The sequence below is a fragment of the Cervus canadensis genome, chromosome 26 (genome assembly GCF_019320065.1).
Source record: "Cervus canadensis isolate Bull #8, Minnesota chromosome 26, ASM1932006v1, whole genome shotgun sequence".
Lineage (NCBI taxonomy): Eukaryota > Metazoa > Chordata > Mammalia > Artiodactyla > Cervidae > Cervus > Cervus canadensis.
The window spans coordinates 18,659,203-18,682,167 of record NC_057411.1 but is presented as its reverse complement, the minus strand read 5'-3'; the positions used below and the strand labels follow the sequence as shown (position 1 = coordinate 18,682,167).

The window sequence follows — 22,965 nt, the reverse complement described above, 5'->3', positions numbered from 1 at the left end:
TTATAAAATTTAACCCAGAAGCAAGAAATCACATCTGTGCCGAATGGGACCTTGTAGAGAGACTGTGCAGCTGTATATCGGGTTTATTCCCACAAATTTGTTAAGTATGTGTTGTAATTGAATTCAGTAGCTTTTCTGATATTGTTAAATGAAAATCAATAAGCAGGTATCCATCAGAACTTTACTGTGTTCAATGGGACTTTGATTCAATGCATTTAGAGAAAGAGAATGTCATGCTACCTGCTACTAATCCAAAGTATTTTCTTCAGGCTGTGGTGGAAGTCTGACTACCATTGTAATTGTGTTTCTTTGTTAATGTGAAGATCATAGGAAAAACAGAAACAATGTAAGATTAAGAATATGCCTTTTGGCTCTCCTTTTACCTTCTTGCCCTCAGGGAATCACACATTCCTTCAAAGCATTACCCATGGGTGGTGATGGGACCAAGTGTCCTTGAGCTGTCTTCTGACTCTTCAAAGTCCTAAAACACATTCTGCTCAAGCTAACATTTTCCTGGAAAATCCAATATATATATATATATATTTTTTTTTTCTTTTTGTAACTAATATTAGAAAGATATTAAGGAGGAAGCAATGGAGTCAGAATGATACACAGCAAGTTATAAATATTTGAAACTTAAACCATTAAAGAGCATATTTGAATAATTAATTCCAAGTGCTCCTTAATTTTTAGAATGTGTGAAGTTGAAGCCTTAGGATACTTTTTGTGCATATTCCGTTTTACTTCTTCTGCCCTCCCTTGTCTTTCTTGAATCCTAACAAAAAGAATGGACTAGCAAGTCTCTGACTTTTCTGAATGTCACTTCTTTAAGAGCTTTTCTCTGTCTGTTCAGGAAAGCATTAAAATCATTAGTGTGTAGTAATAAAATTAAAACATACCTAATATTAGTTTGAATTAGTTTCTATTATAATCTGTTATTTAGTGAGGCAGTTAACTGATTTTTACTTACTAAAAAGTTCCTATATTTGTGAGTCTTTGTTTTTCCCGTGATAACTGTAGGTATTTGCAGTAGACTGAATACTTACTAACCTCTGTAGAGTTATTTCTCTTGGAGAATCAGTCTTCTTAGTTACTGATTAGAGTACTAACCAATATGCCCGTCTTCATTTTAAATGTACAGTGACTGAGGGAAAATGACCTTAAAGACTCTCTCAGTTTGATAGTGTGGCTTTATTGTAAAATCTAAATAATTGAATAAAAACATTTTCCATAAAATTTCTGATATCTAATTAATGTCCTTCAGAGTAAATGTGGTATCAAACATTTCCTCTAATTATATTCATTAGTGGTTTCTCCCGGACAAGTTTTAATTAAGTTGTACCATGAAGATCAATACTCATTGTGTATTCATTGCAATTTACAACAAGCATATATACTGTTCAGAGCAATTTAATTACTGTAATTGTAGTACAGAAGATACTTAGTGACTGGGCTCCATTACTGCCAAACACTTTTTAAATAAATTCAGTAATGAAATTGGAAAAGGAAATTCTGAAAGTTCATATTTATTTATATCCTATGTCTAAACTGGTGTTATGTTAGTAGCTTAAGTAATGGAGGATATAGAAGCATTGATAATATTAGTGGCATAAAACGTTTTCATGCATACCATCGTGAATGTTCAGAAATTATTAGAATGTAAATAATTCCACTTTTAATAATTATTACATTGGTTACTAAAATAATTTAGAAGTATTGGGTATTCATAATGCTCTTTTTTTCTCTAAATAAGGCTATAATTTTTATTGCTTTCGTTTCCCTAGATAGGAGTAGTATTTTGATTCATAAGGAATTCTTCCAAATATGTTAACTTCTGTTAGTGAAGATCATGCCTCTGATGTATTGTGCAAGGAATTGTGGAAGTGGACATTTTATAGTAACACTGTAGGTGTAAACTAGGGTCTCTCAGCTTTGGTATTGGTGAAATTTGAGCCAGATAAGTCTTTCCTGGAGGGTAGGAGAATTTTGCTATGCATTGAAGGATGCTTACTTAGTCAATTGCATGCCTGGCTTCTTCAGAACCATGAGATGCCAGTAGAAAATATTCCCCTGCTTCCCAGTTTTGACAATCACAAATACTCTAGACATTATTAGATACCCATGTTGAGAACCACTGCTGTGTGTTGATTCAGCCACACCCTCCTGATCTGCCCATTGACTAAATGATCCATTCAGAAAACAAACAACTGTACATCTGCTCTGAGTGCAGGCTATTTTCATAGGCATGAGTAAAAATATGGTGTTCTTTTAAGGGAACAAAACAGTTTTGTGTATTCCATGATTTGGAGATTAGAATTGGGTGTTAATGAAATATTCAGTAATATTACCTGACCCACATTTAGGAAAAGGAGAATCAGAGATGGTTTCCTGGGAAGGCAGTTTCTAAAATATGTTTTGAAGTACAAATGAAGAGTTAGCAGTTCTCAAAGGGAGAAGGGTATTTGAGAGAGCTAAAGCAGCATGTGCAGAACTTGGAGGTTTGTGAAAACTCTCATACTCTCTATTTGTATCTTTCTATCTAATTGTATGTAGATCTAATTTTAGATAGTTATTTTCCTTGAGGCATCAAATTCCAATTTACTCTGCATTATATGAACAAAATTATAATATAGTAGTCTGCAGGTAATTACCTAAAACACCTAATTTTTCTTTTTTTCCCTCAGTTTCCAGTTCAGTAAAAATGGTATATGTAAATATGTGCTTTGCATTGTGAATTTTATGAAATCATCTGTTTCTAGGAGGAAAGCAATTTTAGGCAGCACTGAAAAGTGACATGCATGTATTTCCCATAAACCTCCTAATCTATTTATTTGAAGAAAATCTTTTGACAAGACCAGCAAAAGAAAGGCAGCGTACATTCCTATTGTAGTTATTTTCATGTATTCGGTAACACATCCCAATATTGAAAACTCCCAATAAATGATATTAGCAGCAGAGCTATTATTTTGAGGTCATTCATTTATTTTCATATATGTATATTTTCTAAACCACAAAGTGTAAAAATAGTCATTTTGATTAAGGTTAATTCAAATGAGAGTAACTAAATTTTAGACACATGGAATTGTGTTGATAATAATGAATATTTCAAATTGCACGTATTAAGAAGTTTACGAAGAGTGCTGTGTTTCTCATGGCAGGCTAGTTAGGAATCCTAGAATTCTTATGCACATTCCTTTGTCGTCACAGAATTAAGTTCAGTTTAGCTGCCTTCACAGTAGAACACCTTTAGTTAGCTCATTTGCTCTACTTTAGTCCAAACAGATATGCTACTGCTCAGTATCAAAGGTGAATAAAATGACTCATAAAGATGAATAAACAGAACTATTTAGGTTCTGCACTCCCCTGATATTTAGTCATGTCTAGACACAGCCCTAGTGACCCAGAAAAGACTAAAATGAGGACAAGGACATTTAAGTTTAATGTAGCCTAATTCCCATAGAAACCAAAAGAGCCAACAGTACAGTTAAAAGAAAAAAATTCAAATATACCTGAAAAATTAGATTTAGTGGGGTGACTGGAAGGTTTGCAAGGTTAGAAGGTGGTGGAATATTTTGGGTTTGTTTGGTTTTGGTTTTTGTTGTTTTAAAACAACAGTTTTTTTGTTTGGATCAATTTCCTCTAAGCAATAATTATTCTGCAAATTATATAAATAATTTAGGGAAAAAAACCTTATTGTATGTAGGTTTAAGTTAATACAAGCATTCTGTAGACATGCATTTTTATTGTTAAAGAGCTCAGAACTTAATGAAAATAGACAGTTGTATGTTACAGTATTGAGTATATCTGTGTTTTTTAAGGTTTTTAAGTTTTTTCTTATTTTGCATTAATAATTCAATATAGACTATTACCTTTGTGTGTAACATATGTATGCTTGCATATGTAATATGAAATAAAACAGTGGATAATAAGGGTTGTTGTTGTTTCGTTGTTAAATCATGTCCGATTCTTTTATGACCCACAGACTGTAGCCCACCAGGCTCTTCTGTTCATGGGATTTTCTAGGCAAGAATAGTGGAATGTGTTGCCATTTTCCTTCTCATAATAAGGGCTAAATGCACATAATTTCTGTAGGATATTGGAACTTTCCATTTCTATTATGATCCAGATTTCCTTGGTCATGATAATTTTATGTTCTCTTGTACAATTTTATAATGCATTTCTCAGTCTATCAGTTGTTAAACCCTTAGTACCCTAGGCTTACCCTTGCAGATAAAACTGTCTTTTTATTTATTTCTTTTCTGAGTATTTTTTCAATTATAATTGGAGGTTAATTGTTTTATTGTGTTGATTTCTGTTTTACAACAGAATGAATCAGCCACAAGTATACATATATCCTCTCCTTCTTGAGACTCCCTCCCACTCCCACTGTGAACCATTTTTTTGAGAATTGCGGGCATTACAAGATACTGACTCTCGAATGCAGTTGAGGAAGCTTCAGTAATTCTGACCAGGGTTAGCCTAGTTGTTTCTTTTGGGTGCAACCACCATCCTCATTCAAAGTGGTTCAGCTGCAAAGCATGCCAGGTAGATCCTTTTAGTTTAGGTATAATACATTTGAAAGATAATGTTCTATCATCTAGGTCTAAAACATTTGACCACATTAATACCATTTGTTGTTGTTCAGTCTGACTCATTGCAACTTTATGTACTGCAGCGCTCCAGGCTTTCCTGTCTTTCCCTATCTCCTGGGATTTGCTCAAACTCATGTCCATTGAGTCGATGGTGCCATCCAACCATCTTATCCTCTGTCGCACCCTTATCGTCCTGCTCTCAGTCTTTCCCAGCATCAGTGTCTTTTCCAGTGAGTCAGTTCTTTGCATCAGGTGGCCAAAGTATTGGAGCTTCAGCATCAGTCCTTCCAATGAATTTTCAGGGTTGATTTTCTTCAGGATTGACTGATTTGATCTCCTTGCTGTCCAAGGGATTCTCAAGAGTCTTCTCCAGCACCTCAGTTCAAAAGTGCTTAGCCTTCTTTATGGTCGAATTCTTGTCCATATGTCCATGACTACTGGAAAAATCAAAACTACTTTAATTTCATAGGGATAGGTGATAAACCTGTTAAAATATAAACTCCTTGAGTATGTATGTGTGTGTGAGTGTGTGAGTTTGTGAGTGTGAGTGTGGGTACATGTGTGTGTACATACTCTTACATTCCTTCCTTTTGCATTGATGACTTCTGTCTTAGGAATCATAAATATTTTAAAGTACTCAGCCATAGTTGAGATATGCCTTTCAAAAATGTAGCCAACAGTTCTGTAAGAAACACATTTTGGATTATGGTTGTATATAAGTAGAAAGTATCTTTGGGAATGCAATAGGCACTTAACTATAGCAACAACCTTGAGAACTGCTACAATTTTCTAAGCTTGGTAAAGTGTCTGTAGATTTATTTCTTAATTAAATTTGCAATTTGGATTACAGATTTTGGTTAATATCACAAAAATGTTACAAGCTTGGGAATAGTTTATTGCTATTTAATGTAAATTATTTGTTAATTGCTTCATAACAGCTTTCCAGAAGAAAATAGAGTATACTTAGCTGCAATTTTATGGCTGCAGCTTAATCTCAAGACCTACAGTCTTTAAAAAAAGGGACATGGTCCTTTTGAGTTTCCTGTGGAACTTTCATTTTATTCTTTTTTTTATTAACTCTTTCCCTTTATTCTTGTTTGACCGGGGTTGGGGGGGGGGGGCCATTTAGAGTAATGACTTGTTTGTATACTTTTGCTATAATTGTTCTCCAAATAGTTATTCAAAATCTCTTGTTCTCTTGCATCCTAATAATGCTTTCTTTAAATTGTCACTCTTGTATTCATCATAATGAACGCTTAATCTACTTTCAGTTTTGGAAACAATATGTGCTTTTAATAACTTTATGGAAATAGTGATGTATTTTTGTATAATTCACACAGCTTTGTGTTCTTTCTTTTTTTAGTGAATTTGTTGGATTCACGAACTGTCATGGGGGACTTGGGATGGATTGCTTTTCCAAAAAATGGGGTAAGTCTTTCTGAAATCTTTCCTACAGCTTAAACTACTTGAGTAGACATCATCTTGAATATTGTATAGTTGTATTCTCTGGACACTCTTGTCGTTAAGAAAAGAGGAGTGTATTTGTGAAGAAGAAGGAGGAGACTTCAAATTAGGTCTGATTGGGGAAAGCAGGGAAATTGGGAAGAGATTTTAATGAATGAACAACAAATGTATTATTTTCCTCTCTGAATGTTTCTCTATAAAAAAACGGTGAAGGTTTTCAGCATTCAGGAGAGTTTTAGGTTGAAGGAATCAACACATTTTTAGAATTGATTTATCTGAAAAAGAAAATAAATAAATAAATAAAGAGATTTGCTGCAATATGCCCTTAGCTTGTTTGTTTTGACTTAGGAAGTAAAAGTTGATGTGTCAATCAATGACCAGTGTTGAATCAAACACTGGGAACAGTTTATTATGATTCATTCACTACATTAGGGAATTGAAATATTATAAGAAATTCCTTTGAATTCCATTGTGATTGATATCATCAGTCATCATTCAAAGGTTTTCTTTTAATTCTTGAATTTTTCTCTATTGAGAACTTTCAGAAAAGATGCTCATTGGAAGATTTTTATAACCCACCATTGTTTTAATTATGGTATGGTATTAATTAAATTAATAATTTAATTAAATTATTGTATGGTATACATTAAAAATAAAGTCTTTGGGGTGAAAATTAGGTAAGGTGTTTTAAAATATAAACATATTGATAATATTTATAATGCTGACCATCTAAAAACACATATTATATAAAAGTATCCCATATCTTTTGCTTAATGAAAACCACGTTCTTTTTTTTTTTGTTTGAAAACCACATTCTTATTATCCGATGGAGAATGAAAACATAAGTAAAATGCTGTGACATAAAATCATTGTGTTACACAGAAAGCATTAACTGTATTGTGTGACTGTTATATTGAAAACAATCTAGACTTTGATGGAATATTTTTATTACTTAATGACTTTAATATTTAAAAAATTTGAATACTTAAAATTTATATAGTATATACATGAATATATTTTTAAAATTATGTGTACTAATAATATTTCATATGACCTTGAAGGTTAATTTCAGTCTAATTAAGGAATCAAATATCATAACGAATCTGGTTATAACAACCAAAATAACCAAAACTTAAAATCTTTTTCCACTTGATGAATATATCAGATATGTGTATTTGTCCTTTATTTAGAACATTCAGTTCAGTTCAGTCATGTACGAATCTTTGCAACTGCATGGACTGCAGCACATTAGAACATTATTTCTGTGGAAATAGGATGTGTGTGCTAAGTCACTTCAGTCATGCCTGACTCTTTTTGACTCTGTGGACCATAGCCCGTCAGGTTCCTCTGTCTATGGGATTCTCCAGGCAAGAATGCTGGCGTGGGTTGCCATGCCCTCCTCCTGGGGATCTTCCTGACCCAGGGACTGAACCTGAATCTCCTGAGGCTCCTGCATTGCAGATAGATTCTTTACGACTAAGCCACTGGGGAAGCCCTGGAAATAGGACGAGTAGTATTAATTGTTCTAATGCCTGATAATACATATGTTAACATCCTCATCTCTGTGTGCTTTCTCTTTTTTCATTAAGTTGGTATTTCTTTTTGGTTGTTAAATAATATAGTTACATTTAGAGGTGTAATATAAATAAAGTAATACAAATAGATTGTTATGATATTAAAACATGAAGGTAAACCATGTGAAAAAAATTCTTATTTAATTTGTAATTGAATATAAAAACAGTCAGTTTTGTATTCAGTATAGCCAATGCCAATATAAAGGTATATATTCACTTAATCTGTCTTTTATTTTTCTTATGTTCTTCCTTTTTCCATTTTTTTCTTCCTTCTTCCTCTCACTGGCCACCTCTGAGTTATTTTCTTTCTTTCATCTTTAAGTACACCTCCTATACAGGAAGATGTCTAGCTAACCTCCATCTATGAGAACCTGTAAATATATTTTGTTCTCTGTATTTTTTTCACATATCAAAGATGATTTATTGCATAAATATTTTGAATTGCCCTTTCTGAAAAGAGGCTGACATATTGGGATGAAATTAAATTTTTTAAAGCCTCAGAAAATATGTCATATTCTCTTTGAATTGAGTTTTGCATTTCTCATATTTCCATTCAGTAGTTATTCAGAAAAGTTTGGACACAGTGTAACTGTGAGGGTAAATCTGATGTAGTTGTTGTTGCAGCTAGATAGTTTTAGGGAAATGACTCAGTTTTAAATGTGATTTCTGTATAAAGCACAATTGACTTCTTTATAAAAACATTATCTTTTGATTCGGGAATGAGCTATTTCCAGGCATTCTAAAAACCTCATCCTTACTTTTCGTTTCTATTATAATTGTTTGTATATTGCTAATTTTGTTCAGAGTTTTTTGAAGAGTATTTTTTTCAAAATGCTTGTAATTTTTGGAGTGGTTTCTTTTGAAATCACTAGCTAATATAACCACACTGCTAATGCCTGGTGTTAATATAGAAGAAAAAGAAATTAAATTAGAAAAACTTAGTGAAATGTGCACTTATCCAAGTATGAGGAATGTGTGTCGAACCCAGGTGTTACATTTTGTGTTAAACTCACCCAAATGCAAATTGAAGAAACTTTTAAAATTATATTTTGAAGAAAGTAAGATAAAAGTACAAGCAATTTCAATAAAATTTGCTTGTACTTTTTATATATTGTTATTAGGTTGAGTCATTTATGAATAGATAATCTAATTCTAACTGAAATATAGATCATTGACATAATGTTAGCAAAAATTCTTTAGTAAAGATATCCAAAAATTTTCTCTTCCATAAAAGTCATGAAAAAAACTGAAAAGTATTATAAGAATCAGCTTTTCAGGATTCTGGAAATTTACCAAACTCTTGGAGTAGTTCTGGGAACAGTCAAGAGAAGGACTAAATCTTGGTAGAACCACGAGTTTGTGGCATTTTAAGGTACCCTCTGCTCTTTCCTGCCTCTTCAACTCTTTAAAGTAGCCTTTAAAACAAAGCAACAATCTGCCATCAGGGTGAAAATGGTAGTCTGGCAGGTACTAGAGTGGGGTGAGTCAGGCAGGATACTCTTCAAAGCCTTGATCTCAGAGGATTGCCATTATTTATAGCCCAATAACGCCATAAAAGAATACTCTCCTGAGACTGTCTTGACTAGAGTTCCTCCAGTCTCAAAGCCTTTACTTTACTAAGTAAAGAAGAATATTGTGGATTTTTTTTCTAGAACATTTTCCTGAACTTCAGACCTTAGGGAAGAATATTTTATTCTTTTATTTTTAGACTAATCAAAATAGTACCTTAAATGTAGGCCTGAGAATTGGGCAAGTAACTTAGAAGAAACACTTATTCATCCCTGTAGTCATGTACACACACCATACACTTCTTAGAAACCATCAGTGCACCTGTTGTACTCTCTTTTTTTTTTGCTTTTGAGCTTTTAGATTTCTTATGGCAAGCTCATATTTACCACTGTACAGTGTTTCTAAAACTTGGCTCAGTTCCTGGCATATCATAGAACTTCAATAAATATTTGCTAGAAGGATAATATTTTTTTTAATTTATGAAATGGGTCATATGTTACTGATATGTAGTTCTACATGTAGATTAAAGAAGTGTGACAGAAAGTAGAGCTGGGCAGTGTTGGCTCCCAGTACACATCCTTTCTTTGATCTTCTGTTGCATTTCTATTTTTGTACTGGGATCCACTAGTCCATCAGGTTTTTATGTTTCTTTGTTTTTGACTCTTATCTGTATGGATTCATTGTCAGCACTTAAAGACTGGGAGATTTCATGTAAAATCTGAATTTCCAACTTTTCTGTGTAGTTGGAAGCTTCAGAAAGCTGGGGCTGGTAGATTTCCATGACCTCTGCAGCCCAAAGTTGAGCAAAGGCTGCTGTTGGAAGACTAAGCAAATTCTTCTGCCTGACTCAGTTTCCCCCTGCTTCTCTTCAATTATTTAAGCTGATAGTCTGCAATATTGACATTTTCATGGAGTTGTTTTTCAGTATTGCACAAACATTGAGATTTTGTTTCAGGAGGGACTTTATTTTTTAAATTTTTCTCACTGTTACATGCTGAGAGAGTTTCCCCCTAGTTTTGTTTGAGTACTTATCTTAGGGCACATCCTTTGAAATTTGGCTTCAGCTTGTACTTTGTAACCACAGTGTTAGACTCTGTGTGTGTGTTCACCTTACAGTAGTAATTTGGAGTCTCTTTCCCTTTTTCTTTTCTCTTTTTTTTTTTTCTGTACATGTACTTTGTTACAGAAAAGTTAACTTTTATGTATATTCACTGCATTCATTCATTCAGCAGATATATATTAGGCCCTTAGCTTGTGGCTAGAGCTCTTCCAGGCACAAACTATCAAACTATGTGTGACTGACTTAGTTTGTGCCTGGTTTGGTTAGTTAGTTATAGTACTTGTTTAGTTTGGTTAGTAGGTTATATATGTATACACACTGGAGCTATTAATAGTTATAGTAGTGAGAATGAGTCAGAGCCTGACTTTTCTTCTCTACTATAACCAGGGTTATGGAAGTGTTAGGGCAATGTGATAACTGAAATGTTTTCTATTCTTTTCTCTCTATACTTGTACAGAAGTGGCAGAAAGGTTACAGTTTTTGCTCAAGGTCTTGCAAGTAGTTTGTGACATAGCTGGGAGGAATATGTATGTGTTTGGCACATGTGATAACATGTCATTCTTTCTCATTGTCTTGCCATAAAAAAATACTTTCATTTATTACATAAATGTATTTGGTACTAACAATGACAATGTAAAAAGAGATATTTAGTATTTTTTTACAGATGGAAAAAATGAGGCTGATTCAGTGTAAGTGACTTGTCCAAGGGTGTTCAGTTGGAAAGAGACTGAGATCATTTTAAACCCAGATCTTCCAGGATACTGATACTCTTACCAGGAGGTGAACTCCTCCAATTAGGTCTCCAGAGACATAACTTGTTCTGGATAGTTCTTAGACTTCCAGTTTATATAAAAGAGGAGTTGATGCTGAAGAGAAAATTCACCTCAAAGAAAGTTTTAAATGAGCTAGAGTCACACGCTATTCGGTTCAGTTGTTGCTCAGTTGTGTCCAACTCTTTGCAACCCCATGGATGGCAGCATGCCAGGCCTCCCTTTCCATCAACAACTCCCAGAGTTTACTCAAACTCATGCCCATTGAGTTGGTGATGCCATCCAACCATCTCATCCTCTGTCATCCCCTTCTCCTTCCACATTCAATCTTTCCCACCATCAGTGTCTTTTCCAATGAGTCAGTTCTTTGAATCAGGTGGCCAAAGTGTTGGGAGTTTCAGCTTCAGCATCAGTCCTTCTAGTGCATATTCAGGACTGATTTCCTTTAGGATTGACTGCTTGGATCTCCTTGCTGTCCAAGGGACTCTCAAGAGTCTTCTTAACACCACAGTTCAAAATTACCAATTCTTTGGCACTCAGTTTTTTTTTTATAGTTCAACTCCCACACCCATACATGACTACTGGAAAAACCAAAGCTTTGACTAGACAGACATCTGTTGGCAAAGTAATGTCTCTGCTTTTTAATATGCTGTCTAGGTTGGTCATAACTTTCCTCCCAAGGAGCAAGCATCTTTTAATTTCATGGCTGCAGTCACCATCTGCAGTGATTTGGGAGCCCCCAAAATGAAATCTCTCATTATTAATTGGTATTAATAGATCATAATACATTTGAAAAAATGTATAACACATGTGTGCATGCTAAGTCATTGCGACCACGTGGACTGTAGCCCAACAGGCTGCTCTGTCCATGGAATTTCCCAGGCAAGAATACTGGATTCGGTTGCCATTCCCTTCCCCAGGGGATCCTCCTAACCTAGGGATCAAACCTGGGTCTTCCACATCCCAGCTATATCTGTGATTTCCTCTGAATCTTGGAGACCTGGGGGAATCTCAGCTTTCCTGCCTGTTAAGCAGGGATGAGTGGCTATTATGTCATCTATCTTGCAGTGTTGTTGTAGGATAAGATAGGATAATGTACCCAAATGGACCATGTCATCCCTCAGCCACTAAAGAAATAGAAAAGATAATGGTTGATTAAAAAGCTACTTCCGTATCCCTGTTTTCAAAACAGAACCAGAAAGCAATATTTTGGTAGTTAAAAGGAACAGCCACTCAGCTCTCTCTTCGGCATTTGACAGTTCAATGAAATAAGTAACTCTTCAGGGTTTTTATACCTTAGGTCCCAAATGTAGGACTCAGTACTCCACTTCACTTCGACTAAAATAAAGAGAGGATTTGTAAACTATTTTTTTTTTCCTGGAACTGGTCTTTATTGTAGACAGAAACAAAAAGAAACAAGCAAAACTTGGGGTGACTTCTGGTTTAATTGATGTAAAATATCAATGCATTTGTTTGCATTTGTTGCTGCTGTTGTTTAGTCGCTAGGTCATGTCCGACTATTTGTGACCCAGTGGACTGTAGCCCGCCAGGCTCCTCTGTCCATGGGATTTGCCAGACAAGAATACCAGAGAGGGTTGTCATTTCCTTCTGCAGGGTATCTTCCCAACTCAGGGTTTGAACCTGTGTCTCCTGCATTGGCCGGTGGAAACTTTACTGCTGAACCACCATGAAAGCCCTAGAATATGCATAGTTACTCTCAATTCTAGATTTCACTGCTTATTTGAGTACATATTTTTTCCTACATAGCACCTTTTGTTAGCATTTTTTTTTCATTTATTTTTATTAGTTGAAGGCTAATTACTTTACAATATTGTAGTGGTTTTTGCCATACATTGACATGAATCAGCCATGGATTTACATGTGTTCCCCATCCCGATCCCCCCTCCCACCTCCCTCCCCATCCCATCCCTCTGGGTCTTCCCAGTGCACCAGGCCCGAGCACTTGTCTCATGCATCCCACTTGGGCTGGTGATCTGTTTCACCCTTGATAGTATACTTGTTTCAATGCTGTTCTCTCAGAACATCCCACCCTCACCTTCTCCCACAGAGTCCAAAAGTCTGTTCTGTACATCTGGGTCTCTTTTTCTGTTTTGCATATAGGGTTATCATTACCATCTTTTTAAATTCCATATATATGCATTAGTATACTGTATAGGTTTTTATCTTTCTGGCTTACTTCACTCTGTATAATCGGCTCCAGTTTCATCCATCTCATTACAACTGATTCAAATGAATTCTTCTTAATGGCTGAGTAATATTCCATAGTGTATATGTACCACAGTTTTCTTATCCATTCGTCTGCTGATGGGCATCTAGGTTGCTTCCATGTCCTGGCAATTATAAACAGTGCTGCGATGAACATAGGGGTGCACGCGTCTCTTTCAGATCTGGTTTCCTCGGTGTGTATGCCCAGGAGTGGGATTGCTGGGTCATATGGCAGTTCTATTTCCAGTTTTTTAAGGAATCTCCACACTGTTCTCCATAGTGGCTGTACTAGTTTGCATTCCCACCAATAGTGTAAGAGGGTTCCCTTTTCACCACACCCTCTCCAGCATTTATTGCTTGTAGACTTTTGGAGAGCAGCCATCCTGACTGGCGTGTAATGGTACCTCATTGTGTTTTTGATTTGCATTTCTGTGATAAGGAGTGATGTTGAGCATCTTTTCATGTGTTTGTTAGCCATCTGTATGTCTTCTTTGGAGAAATGTCTGTTTAGTTCTTTGGCCCATTTTTTGATTGGATCATTTATTTTTCTGGAATTGAGCTGCAGGAGTTGCTTGTATATTTTTGAGATTAATTTTATGTCTGTTGCTTCGTTTGCTATTATTTTCTCCCATTCTGAGGGCTGTCCTTTCACCTTGCTTATAGTTTCCTTTGTTGTGCAAAAGCTTTTAAGTTTCATTAGGTCCCATTTATTTATTTTTGCTTTTATTTCCAATATTCTGGGAGGTGGGTCATTAAGGATCCTGCTGTGATTTATGTCAGAGAGTGTTTTGCCTATGTTCTCCTCTAGGAGTTTTATAGTTTCTGGTCTTACATTTAGATCTTTAATCCATTTTGAGTTTATTTTTGTGTATGGTGTTAGAAAGTGTTCTAGTTTCATTCTTTTACAAGTGGTTGACCAATTTTCCCAGCACCACTTGTTAAAGAGGTTGTCATTTTTCCATTGTATATTCTTGCCTCCTTTGTCGAAGATAAAGTGTCCATAGGTTCGTGGATTTATCTCTGGGCTTTCTATTCTGTTCCGTTGATCTATATTTCTGTCTTTGTGCCAGTACCATACTGTCTTGATGACTGTGGCTTTTTAGTAGAGCCTGAAGTCAGGCAGGTTGGTTCCTCCAGTTCCATTCTTCTTTCTCAGTTGTTAGCATTTTATATTGAGGTTCTCAAACTTGTTCAGTCTCAGCTCATTAGAACATAATTCTAACAGTAATACTAAGATCAGGACTAAGGAATAAGGAATAATAAAGTGGTGTTGAGAATTAATTGATTTTATGATTGACTCTATTGTCATCCCTCTATTTTTTAATGTTTGTAATAAGATTTTGTCTTAAATACTTGTTACTTTTTAAGCCATTTGCCTTATTTAAAAAATTAATATACTTAGTTTTAGGTTTGCATAAAAATGAGCAGAATGTATGGAGAATTTCTATACACAACCTCAATATTCCCCTCACCATTTCCCCACTATCATTAGCATGTTGCATTAAGTATGTTTGTTACAATTGACCAGCCAAATATTAATATGTTATTATTAGCCAAAGTCAATGGTTTATGGTTTATATTAAAGTTCACTCTGTTGTACATTCTGTTGTTATTGTTCAGGGGCTCAGTCATGTCCAACTCTTTGTGATCCCATGGACTATAAATTCTGTGGGTTTTAACAAATATATTACAACATGAATTTACCATTGCAGCGTCATGCACAACATTTACTGTCCTCTCTGTACACTCGCTGAAGATGTACCTTCCTGCTAATTACATTAGCATTATTTTGTTCACCTTCTGGAACGTTTAATGTTGATTAATCTATATAGTCTAAGTATGTGTGTAAATAGCATTGTTTCCTGGAAAATTTTAGTGTTTCCAAAACATATTTTTACAAGAATAAGATGAATGGTTATCATGTTTGTTTCTAGTGGATTATGCTCTTACGTCTCAGAAATTCCACTCTTGCTCTTTTTCCATCTGTTGTTTTTACAGTAGATCACAGGGTACACCTGCCTCCCTGCTTTGGTGGAAAGTCTTTTCCCCACTGAGTTCTCCGTGCTTCCTGTACACACAGTGGGCAAGCCGTCACATTCTCCTGGGTATCACCTCTGCATCTTATTGCAAGCTCCACTTTTGTATTTACTCTCGTCTTCCATTCAAAGAGGATAAATGTTCTTTTAGAAATCTTTTCTTGTGCTTATCTTAAGGGTTATTAGGATCATTCAGAATAATTTGTTCATTTGAGAGAGATTTCAGAATATTGACTTAAATCATATTTGTACTAAAATGGAGATAGAGTAATCCTCTCTGCCTAGGGCAGAAAGAACAAGCAGTAGTCCTTCATAGAGTCACTTCAAAATCAAGGTTTATGGCTTTTCTTGTTTTAATGTCTCTTTGTTCTGTTTTCTAATTTCTTTGAGACAGAGAGCCTGTGTATTTACTTCTAAAGTTGAAAATAATTCAACTTTAGATTATTAAAAAATGGACTGTGAATCCATTGTTAGTATTTTATGTGGATTCTCCTGAATCAAGAGAAAAACTGGATATTCTATTCTGACACTCAGATTTTTATTAAAAAAAAATTTGGTTTTGTGCATTATTCCTCCTCCCCAAACTTGAAGGAGAATGATGAGGAGAAGTATTTGAACACTGCGAATCTCAAATATTTTGGTTATGATCAGGGTGAGTTTTGCCAGAACCTTGTTTTGGCTTTGCTTTCTACCAAAGGAGAAGAAAGATAATGACAAGCATTGAGGCCCACACTGAGTGTGGGGAGGCTAATAAAGATTATAATAATGCTGAAGTGTAAAAAAAGAGCACATTAGTGGATATAGAAAAGCTCTTTATTTGGGCAGTGATAGAAAAGAATTCTAAAGGGAATGGGTATTATACTATATAATGCAAATGCTAGTATAATGAAGAACAGTCCTGTTCCAGAGTAGCTTTGTATTCATTATTTTTTAGAAAAACAAAAAGCATACCCAACCCGTAAGCTAATTAAGATAAATAATTTAAGGAATTCAAGATAGTCATTAAGCATACACTGAAGTTTAGATGAAGCGCAATTTTACATGTAGATTTCCCACATGGAAACTTCGCAATTATGAATAAAGTTTTCTTTTTCTTTTTAAATGTCCAGCTCTGCTTTGGCATAGAAACAAATGTTGTATTTCATCTTTGATATATACAATTATATTGAATAAATCAGCAGTAGTTACAGTGTACTCCTGCAAAGTAAGATTGTCATGCATGTTTTAATTGTTTAGTAGATCTTGTTCTGTTTGTACATTTAAAGGCATTGTGTGTGTGTGTGTGTGTATGTGTGTGTGTGTGAGTTGTTCAGTCATGTCCTACTCTTTGAGACCCCATGGACTGTAGCCCGCCAGGCTTCTGTGTTCATGGAATTCTCCAGGCAAGAATACTGGAGTGGGTTGCCATGCCCTTCTCCAATAAAGTCACTATAAAACAGTGCAAATATTTTCTTCTTTACAGGCTCTCAAAACACTGCCACATTATAGGAAAACTCACAAATATAAACTGGAAAATGACCTTTATCCATAATACCCTCTTGTTAATCCTTTCTTTTTACCCTAACTGCAATAGAGTAGATAAAGAACTCATAGCCTTCAAACTGCAGTTTGAAGTCGTACTTCTTGGGAAACTGTGGTTCAAAGGCTAACTAATCATTCCCCCATTAGCCAATTGATCATGCTGCAAAATTATTTTTGCCTCCATCCTACCCCCTATCTGGGCTTCCCTGATGGCTCAAATGGTAAAGAATCTGCCTGCAGTGCAGGAGACCTGGGTTTGATCCCTGGGTTGGGAAGATCCCCTGGAGAAGGGCATGACAACCCACTCCAGTATTCTTGCCTGGAGAATTCCATGGAGAGAGGAGCCTGGCAGGCAGGCTACAGTTCATGGGGCCTGGAAGAGTCGGATCAAACTGGGCGGCTTACATTTTCACTTCAACCCTTATCTATTTTTCCTCCAGATCACAGTGTATACAGCTGTGTCATCCATATTCATCACCTTGGCTAACTTTCTATCCAAACACTTAATTCTTCTGATCCATTTCTTTTGGATGATGTTTTCTACCATTCTGTGTAATAAGCAGGGAGGGAATATAAATGTGAACCTGGAGTAGGAAATGGCAACCACTCCAGTATCTTGCCTGGGAAATCTCATGGACAGAGGAGCCTGGTAGGCCACACACACACACACACACACACACACACACACACACACACACACACACACACACACACACACACACACACACACACACACACACACACACACACACACACACACACACACACACACACACACACACACACACACACACACAGAGTTTCAGATTATTGCTAAAGCTTTATATAGGTTAAAGTTAGCTTGCCTGTGATATGAGACAGCTGTGCACACGCTTGTATCAAACAGTCATTTCTTAGTATTATTTCTTCCTGCTTCATATTGGGTCCACATATTTTACTTTCCCCCACTATGTGTATGGAGATTTCTGGGCATCACTTTAGAGGTTTCTCTGTGAAATGATGTGCTCCATATGAAATCTGAACCTACAATCATTTTCCTTCTGAAAGAAAATAAAACCCTGTTCTCATTGATAATGTGCTCCATTTTCTATATGTGACTATAATGATTTTTTTTATTCTTATCTTCACATTCATTAATGAAGATGTTAAATAAAACTGGGTTTTGCAGAGGTCCCCAAGGCCCAAGTACCACGTATTTTCCAAGTGGTTTGATTGCTGTTTATCATGACTTTTTTTTTTTTTCCCTACCCATTCTTCAGCTGTTTTCAATTCATGTGACAGTGCTCCCATGCAAGTCAATTTGAATTAATTTTGCAAGCAAAATGCTTTATGGTTCTGAGTACATAATCTGCCTCTCCCACAGAGAAAAAAATATACTGTAATCATCCAGCATTCCTGTTGATTATTTCCATTAAAGGCAGCAGGGGGAGAGAGAATGCTCGAGACTCCTCTCTCATTTGAAGTTTTGTGAGGTCTTTGCTATTCATTGCCTTATTCTCTCTCCCTTTTTTTTCTTTGTGGCATTCAGTGCTTGTACTAATGCAGAAAATGATGGTCCAAACTGTTTAGCCTGACATCTCTGTCTTCTGGAGCCTGGGGCTGCTATCTTTTTGATCTTACATCCCACCACTCTTCCCTCCATATGATCTGACTTCTTTCTTTTTAACTCCCCAAAGGATTAATGTAAATTTGTACCTCTTGAACAGATTACATTCAGTATTCCACCTTTCACCCTCCATATAACCCATTTTAATGCTAGTAATTTTTCCAAGCCCAGTTTAAGTTATACAACATGAAGCTCTCTATTACCACCTGCAAAGGTGATCACTTCCTAGTCTGTCAGAATTCAGCACTTCCCATGTATTGAATACACTAAAAATTAGATATTTACAGTGTTACCAATGTTTGAGTGTGACTATTTTAAGCTTCTCTAGTGTAAAGACCTTTCTGTTGTTATTTGTAGCGTGCTGTCCTATGCCTTAAATATATATTCACATTAACAGCATTTGTCACTGACAGATACATAACTAGGCATGAATCTGTAGGAAGCAGTGGCCATTCAGACCCAGAAGGCTGTAGATTTTTGTCTAAAATAGAACAGTAAAAAGAGACAGCAAGGTTTGGATTTAGATAGTCTTATTTATTTGGTATTATGCAGCTTGAACCAAGAATGTTTTTATTTTACAGCTAATTTTGCTGTTACTGTTTAGTTGCTAAGTCGTGCCTGACTCTTTGTGACCCCATGGATGGTAGCCCACTAGGCTCCTCTGTCCATGGGATTTCCCAGGCAAGAATACTGGAATGGTTGCCATTTCTTTCTCCAGGTGATCTTCCTGATCCAGGGATCGAGCCTCTATTTCCTGCTTGGCGGGTGGATTCTTTACCACTATGCCACCTGGGAAGCTACAACTAATTTCACCAAAAGACTGTTATGTGCCAAACAGTGAGATTACATTGATACCCAGGACTCACTTCCTTTCTTCAACTAACCAGTGGATAAATTTGAAGATGCTTGTTAGCGCAGTGACATACCGAGTCTGCAGAAACTTTCTGGGACACTCTCTGTATTGGATTCACTCCAGATTACTAACTTGTAATACGTATTTGCCTCCTTAAAGGCATTATGGTTAACATGGAGACTTTGAAATCAGCTACTCTAGATTCGTATTCTGATACCACCCCTCACTACCTAATGTGTAGCAAGTTAATCTCTCTGTGTCTCTCTTTCCTCATTTATAAATTATGTATAATACTAGCTACTGAACAACCTTCTCGTAACGTTTAGAATGAGACAACGATGTGATGCTTAGCACAATGCCTGGTTAACTCAAAGAACCCAAGATCAATTTGAATAGTTGAAAAAATGAAAGAAAAGGATTGGGCATGCTTTCATGAGCTAGGAAGTGGTTGCCCCCTCTCTCTGGTTCCTCCTTTTGACTAGGCATTTGTTCATCTTTCTCTCAGCACGCCAGATTTCTTTGCTTCACTCCCACATGGCTTTTGAGATCTTCCCTGGTGGCTCAGCTGGTAAAGAATCTGCCTGCAATATAGGAGACCCTGGTTCGTTTCCTGGGTCGGGAAGATCCCCTGGAGGAGGGATATGCTACCAACCCAGTATTCTTGGGCTTCCCAGATGACTCAGATGGTGAAGAATCTGCCTGCAATGTGGGAGGCCTGGGTTCGATCCCTTGGTTGGGAAGATCCCCTGAAGGAGGGCACAGAAACCCACTCCAATATTCTTGCCTGGGAGTCCCCATGGACAGGGGAGCCTGGTGGGCTGCAGTCCTTGGGATTGCAGAGTCGGACACAACTGAGAAACTAAACACGCACATGGCTTTCACCCAATTTCAAATTTGAAGGACCAGCTCAGACTGACTGGGAATGTTCTAAATTGCATATAGAAAGATTGTGATCAGTACCATTCAGTTCTGTCAACCATCACTGATTCAGATACAACCAGCTGGTTTGAGGAAGGAGAGTAAAATCCTACAGTATCAGTAGAGTTGTAGCTGGTGACCGTCTCTGCTATAAGTGTGTGTATGCTCAGTTCCTCAGTGTCTGAGTCTTTGCAACCCCATGGACTGTAGCCCACCAGGCTTCTCTGTCCATGGAATTTTCCAGGAAGAGTACTGGAGTGGGTTGCCATTTTTTAATTCCAGGGAATCTTCCTGACCCAGGGCTTGAACCTACATCTCTTGCACCTCCTGCATTGGCAGGAGTTTTTTTTTTTTTTTTTCTTTAACCACTGAGGCACCTGGGAAGCTTCTTCTATGAGGAAAGAAGCTTCAAAGGAAACAAAAATGTTGGTGTCATCTCAATTAGTATCTCTTGGAAATTCTGATAAGGAAGTATCTCCCCAAGTATTAAGTTGTTTTCTCACATAAAATTTATTTAGTTATAAGAATAATTAGTAATGTGAACTATTTTATTCCAAAATTTGCAGTGAAATTAGTTGTTTCAGTACATAATTTCCATCATTTCTGCAGCCTGATTTCTACAATGCACGTGGATTTTACCCAGCATTCAGTAATATTGTTTGAGTGGTCTGATTGCTTTCACTGTTCTTTCATACTCATGTTTAACTGCTCTGTTTGACTTATTTAAAATCTTGCTATTATATGTCCCACTATTCTTTTATTCTAAACTTCACTGTAACCAGTGATTCTACATCTTTGGTTATCATCATTCCGTTCTGTAACACAAATATCACTGTGCCTCTGTGCTACTTTGTGGTATACATCTAGTTATTATGAGTAAGAAGACTAATAACATCCTGCTAGCTCATCGTTTCCTTAGAGGCCAAGAAAATCACCCTTGTGTATGCTGACCTGGTTATGAGAGTCCCTACGCTGCATTGTAAGCCAAGTCTCTTGTTTAGAAGCAAGTTATAGATACAAAAATACGGAAACAAAAGAGGAGGGCAGTCTTTACTATTGAGTAATAGTCTTTACAGGCTTTGACATCAATTAATGCTTTTCTTATGTGGGATTGCCTTCTGTGATTTCAACACTTCCACAGTGTTATTTGGAATATTTAATGCCATAGGTTATAAATCTGAACTTACTCAGAAAACATGTTCCAATTCAGTGTTATTTCTTAACACTTGATCTAGAGCATAGATAATGGAAATGTACATATGCTTCATGAATCCTTCATGTATTCCACTCTGCATTATATATATCCGGACGGGACAGCTGCCAGAACTGTTGGAGAAGTTTCATTTTAAACAGAGTTTTGTGCAGTTGGGCATGAATGAACTTTTAATTGATTATAACATGCAAATATGTAATAAGCTGAAGAATCACAGGCTGTGCTTTGATTACAAATTATTTAAATAATGGAGGATTATTCAGTTTGTGTCACAAGTAGCTCCAGTCTGCACAGTTAAAGGCAAAATGATGAGTATAATCCTGAAAGATAAAGTCGTTTCATTAAACAAGCTTTCCTGGCTTACTGTTTGCTTTATTTTGATGCCAGATTGAATAATGGGATTTTTAAAGGTAATTTAACAGTGATAGTATACTGCATTTTTATCATCTTAGAATTTTAGAATTCTTTTATATTTGTAAAATACACAGATTGAAGTAATTATGATAAAAATACCATATAATTTCAGTCCTAATGTCAGGAAAATTAAAGTGGTTCCAAAAAGTGTTATTAATATGGAGAGTGAAAAGTAGCTATAATGTCATCACATGTTGATAGTGTTTTCTTGCTAGCCAATCATCAGTAATTTTCACGGAAGCTTTATTCTTTAGTGCCCTGAAATTTATTCCTGACATATACATTTAATATGTACTGTGTATTTTTTGAAAGTAGAAATGAGCATGCAGATACATTGTGATATATGCTGTCAGTAAAACGTTGAAATTAGGATCTTTCATGGAACCTCTTTGCATCATCAGATGGAAAATTAAAGACTTACCTGAGAAAAATAGTAAACCACAGGATTTTATAGTTGAAGTTCTTCACTTTACTTGACAAATATGATCAATGTTTCCAATATACCTAAAAGAGACTTTTTTTAATGAGTTGGTTTTTTTAAAAAATTAATTCATATAGTATAAGACTATTAAAATCTCCATCACATAAAGAACAGCACTAAAAATGAAAACAATAATGGTAATAACATGAATTAAAATTGCAAGTTGTTCCAAATCTTAGTTGCCTCAGTTTATTCGTTCATTAAATAAAAATTGTTCATATTGTTGCTTTTGTTCAGTTACTAAGTCATTCATGAACTGCGCAAACCAGGCTTCTCTATCCTTCACTATCTCCTCTTGACAGTTGGCTCAAATTGATGTCCACTGAGTTGGTGATGCCATCCAACAGTCTCACCTCTGGTGCCCTCTTCTCCTCCTGCCCCCAATCTTTCCCAGTATCAGGGTCTTTTCCAGTGAGTCGGCTGTTCTCATCACGTGGCCAAAGTATTAGAGCTTCAGCTTTAGCATCAGTCCTTCAATGGGTATTCAGAGTTGATTTCCTTTAGGATGGACTGACTTGATCTCCTTGCGGTCCAAGGTACTCTCAAGAGTCTTCTCTAGCACCACCATTCAAAAGCATCAGTTCTTCAATACTCAACCTTCTTTATGGTCCAGTTCTCACATCTGTACATGACTCGTGGAAAAGTCACAGCTTTGACTAAACGGACCTTTGTTGCCAAAGTGAGGTCTCTGCTTTTTAATATACTATGTAGGTTTTTCATAGATTTCC

The 22,965-nt window shown here is 36.1% G+C and overlaps 1 protein-coding gene across 9 annotated transcripts in view; it reads left to right on the top strand.

Annotated features, from left to right (window-relative positions):
* Positions 1-22,965, top strand: part of EPHA5 (EPH receptor A5) — a 385,548-nt gene that overhangs the window by 25,929 nt on the left and 336,654 nt on the right. For all 9 annotated transcript variants that reach the window (XR_006265647.1, XR_006265648.1, XM_043447888.1 and 6 more), the window contains exon 2: positions 5,956-6,020. Coding sequence is in view for 7 of the 9 variants with exons in the window: in XM_043447888.1 (XP_043303823.1) it covers positions 5,956-6,020 (65 nt within the window). In the remaining 2 variants the exon portion in view is untranslated. The remainder of the gene's footprint in view (positions 1-5,955; positions 6,021-22,965) is intronic.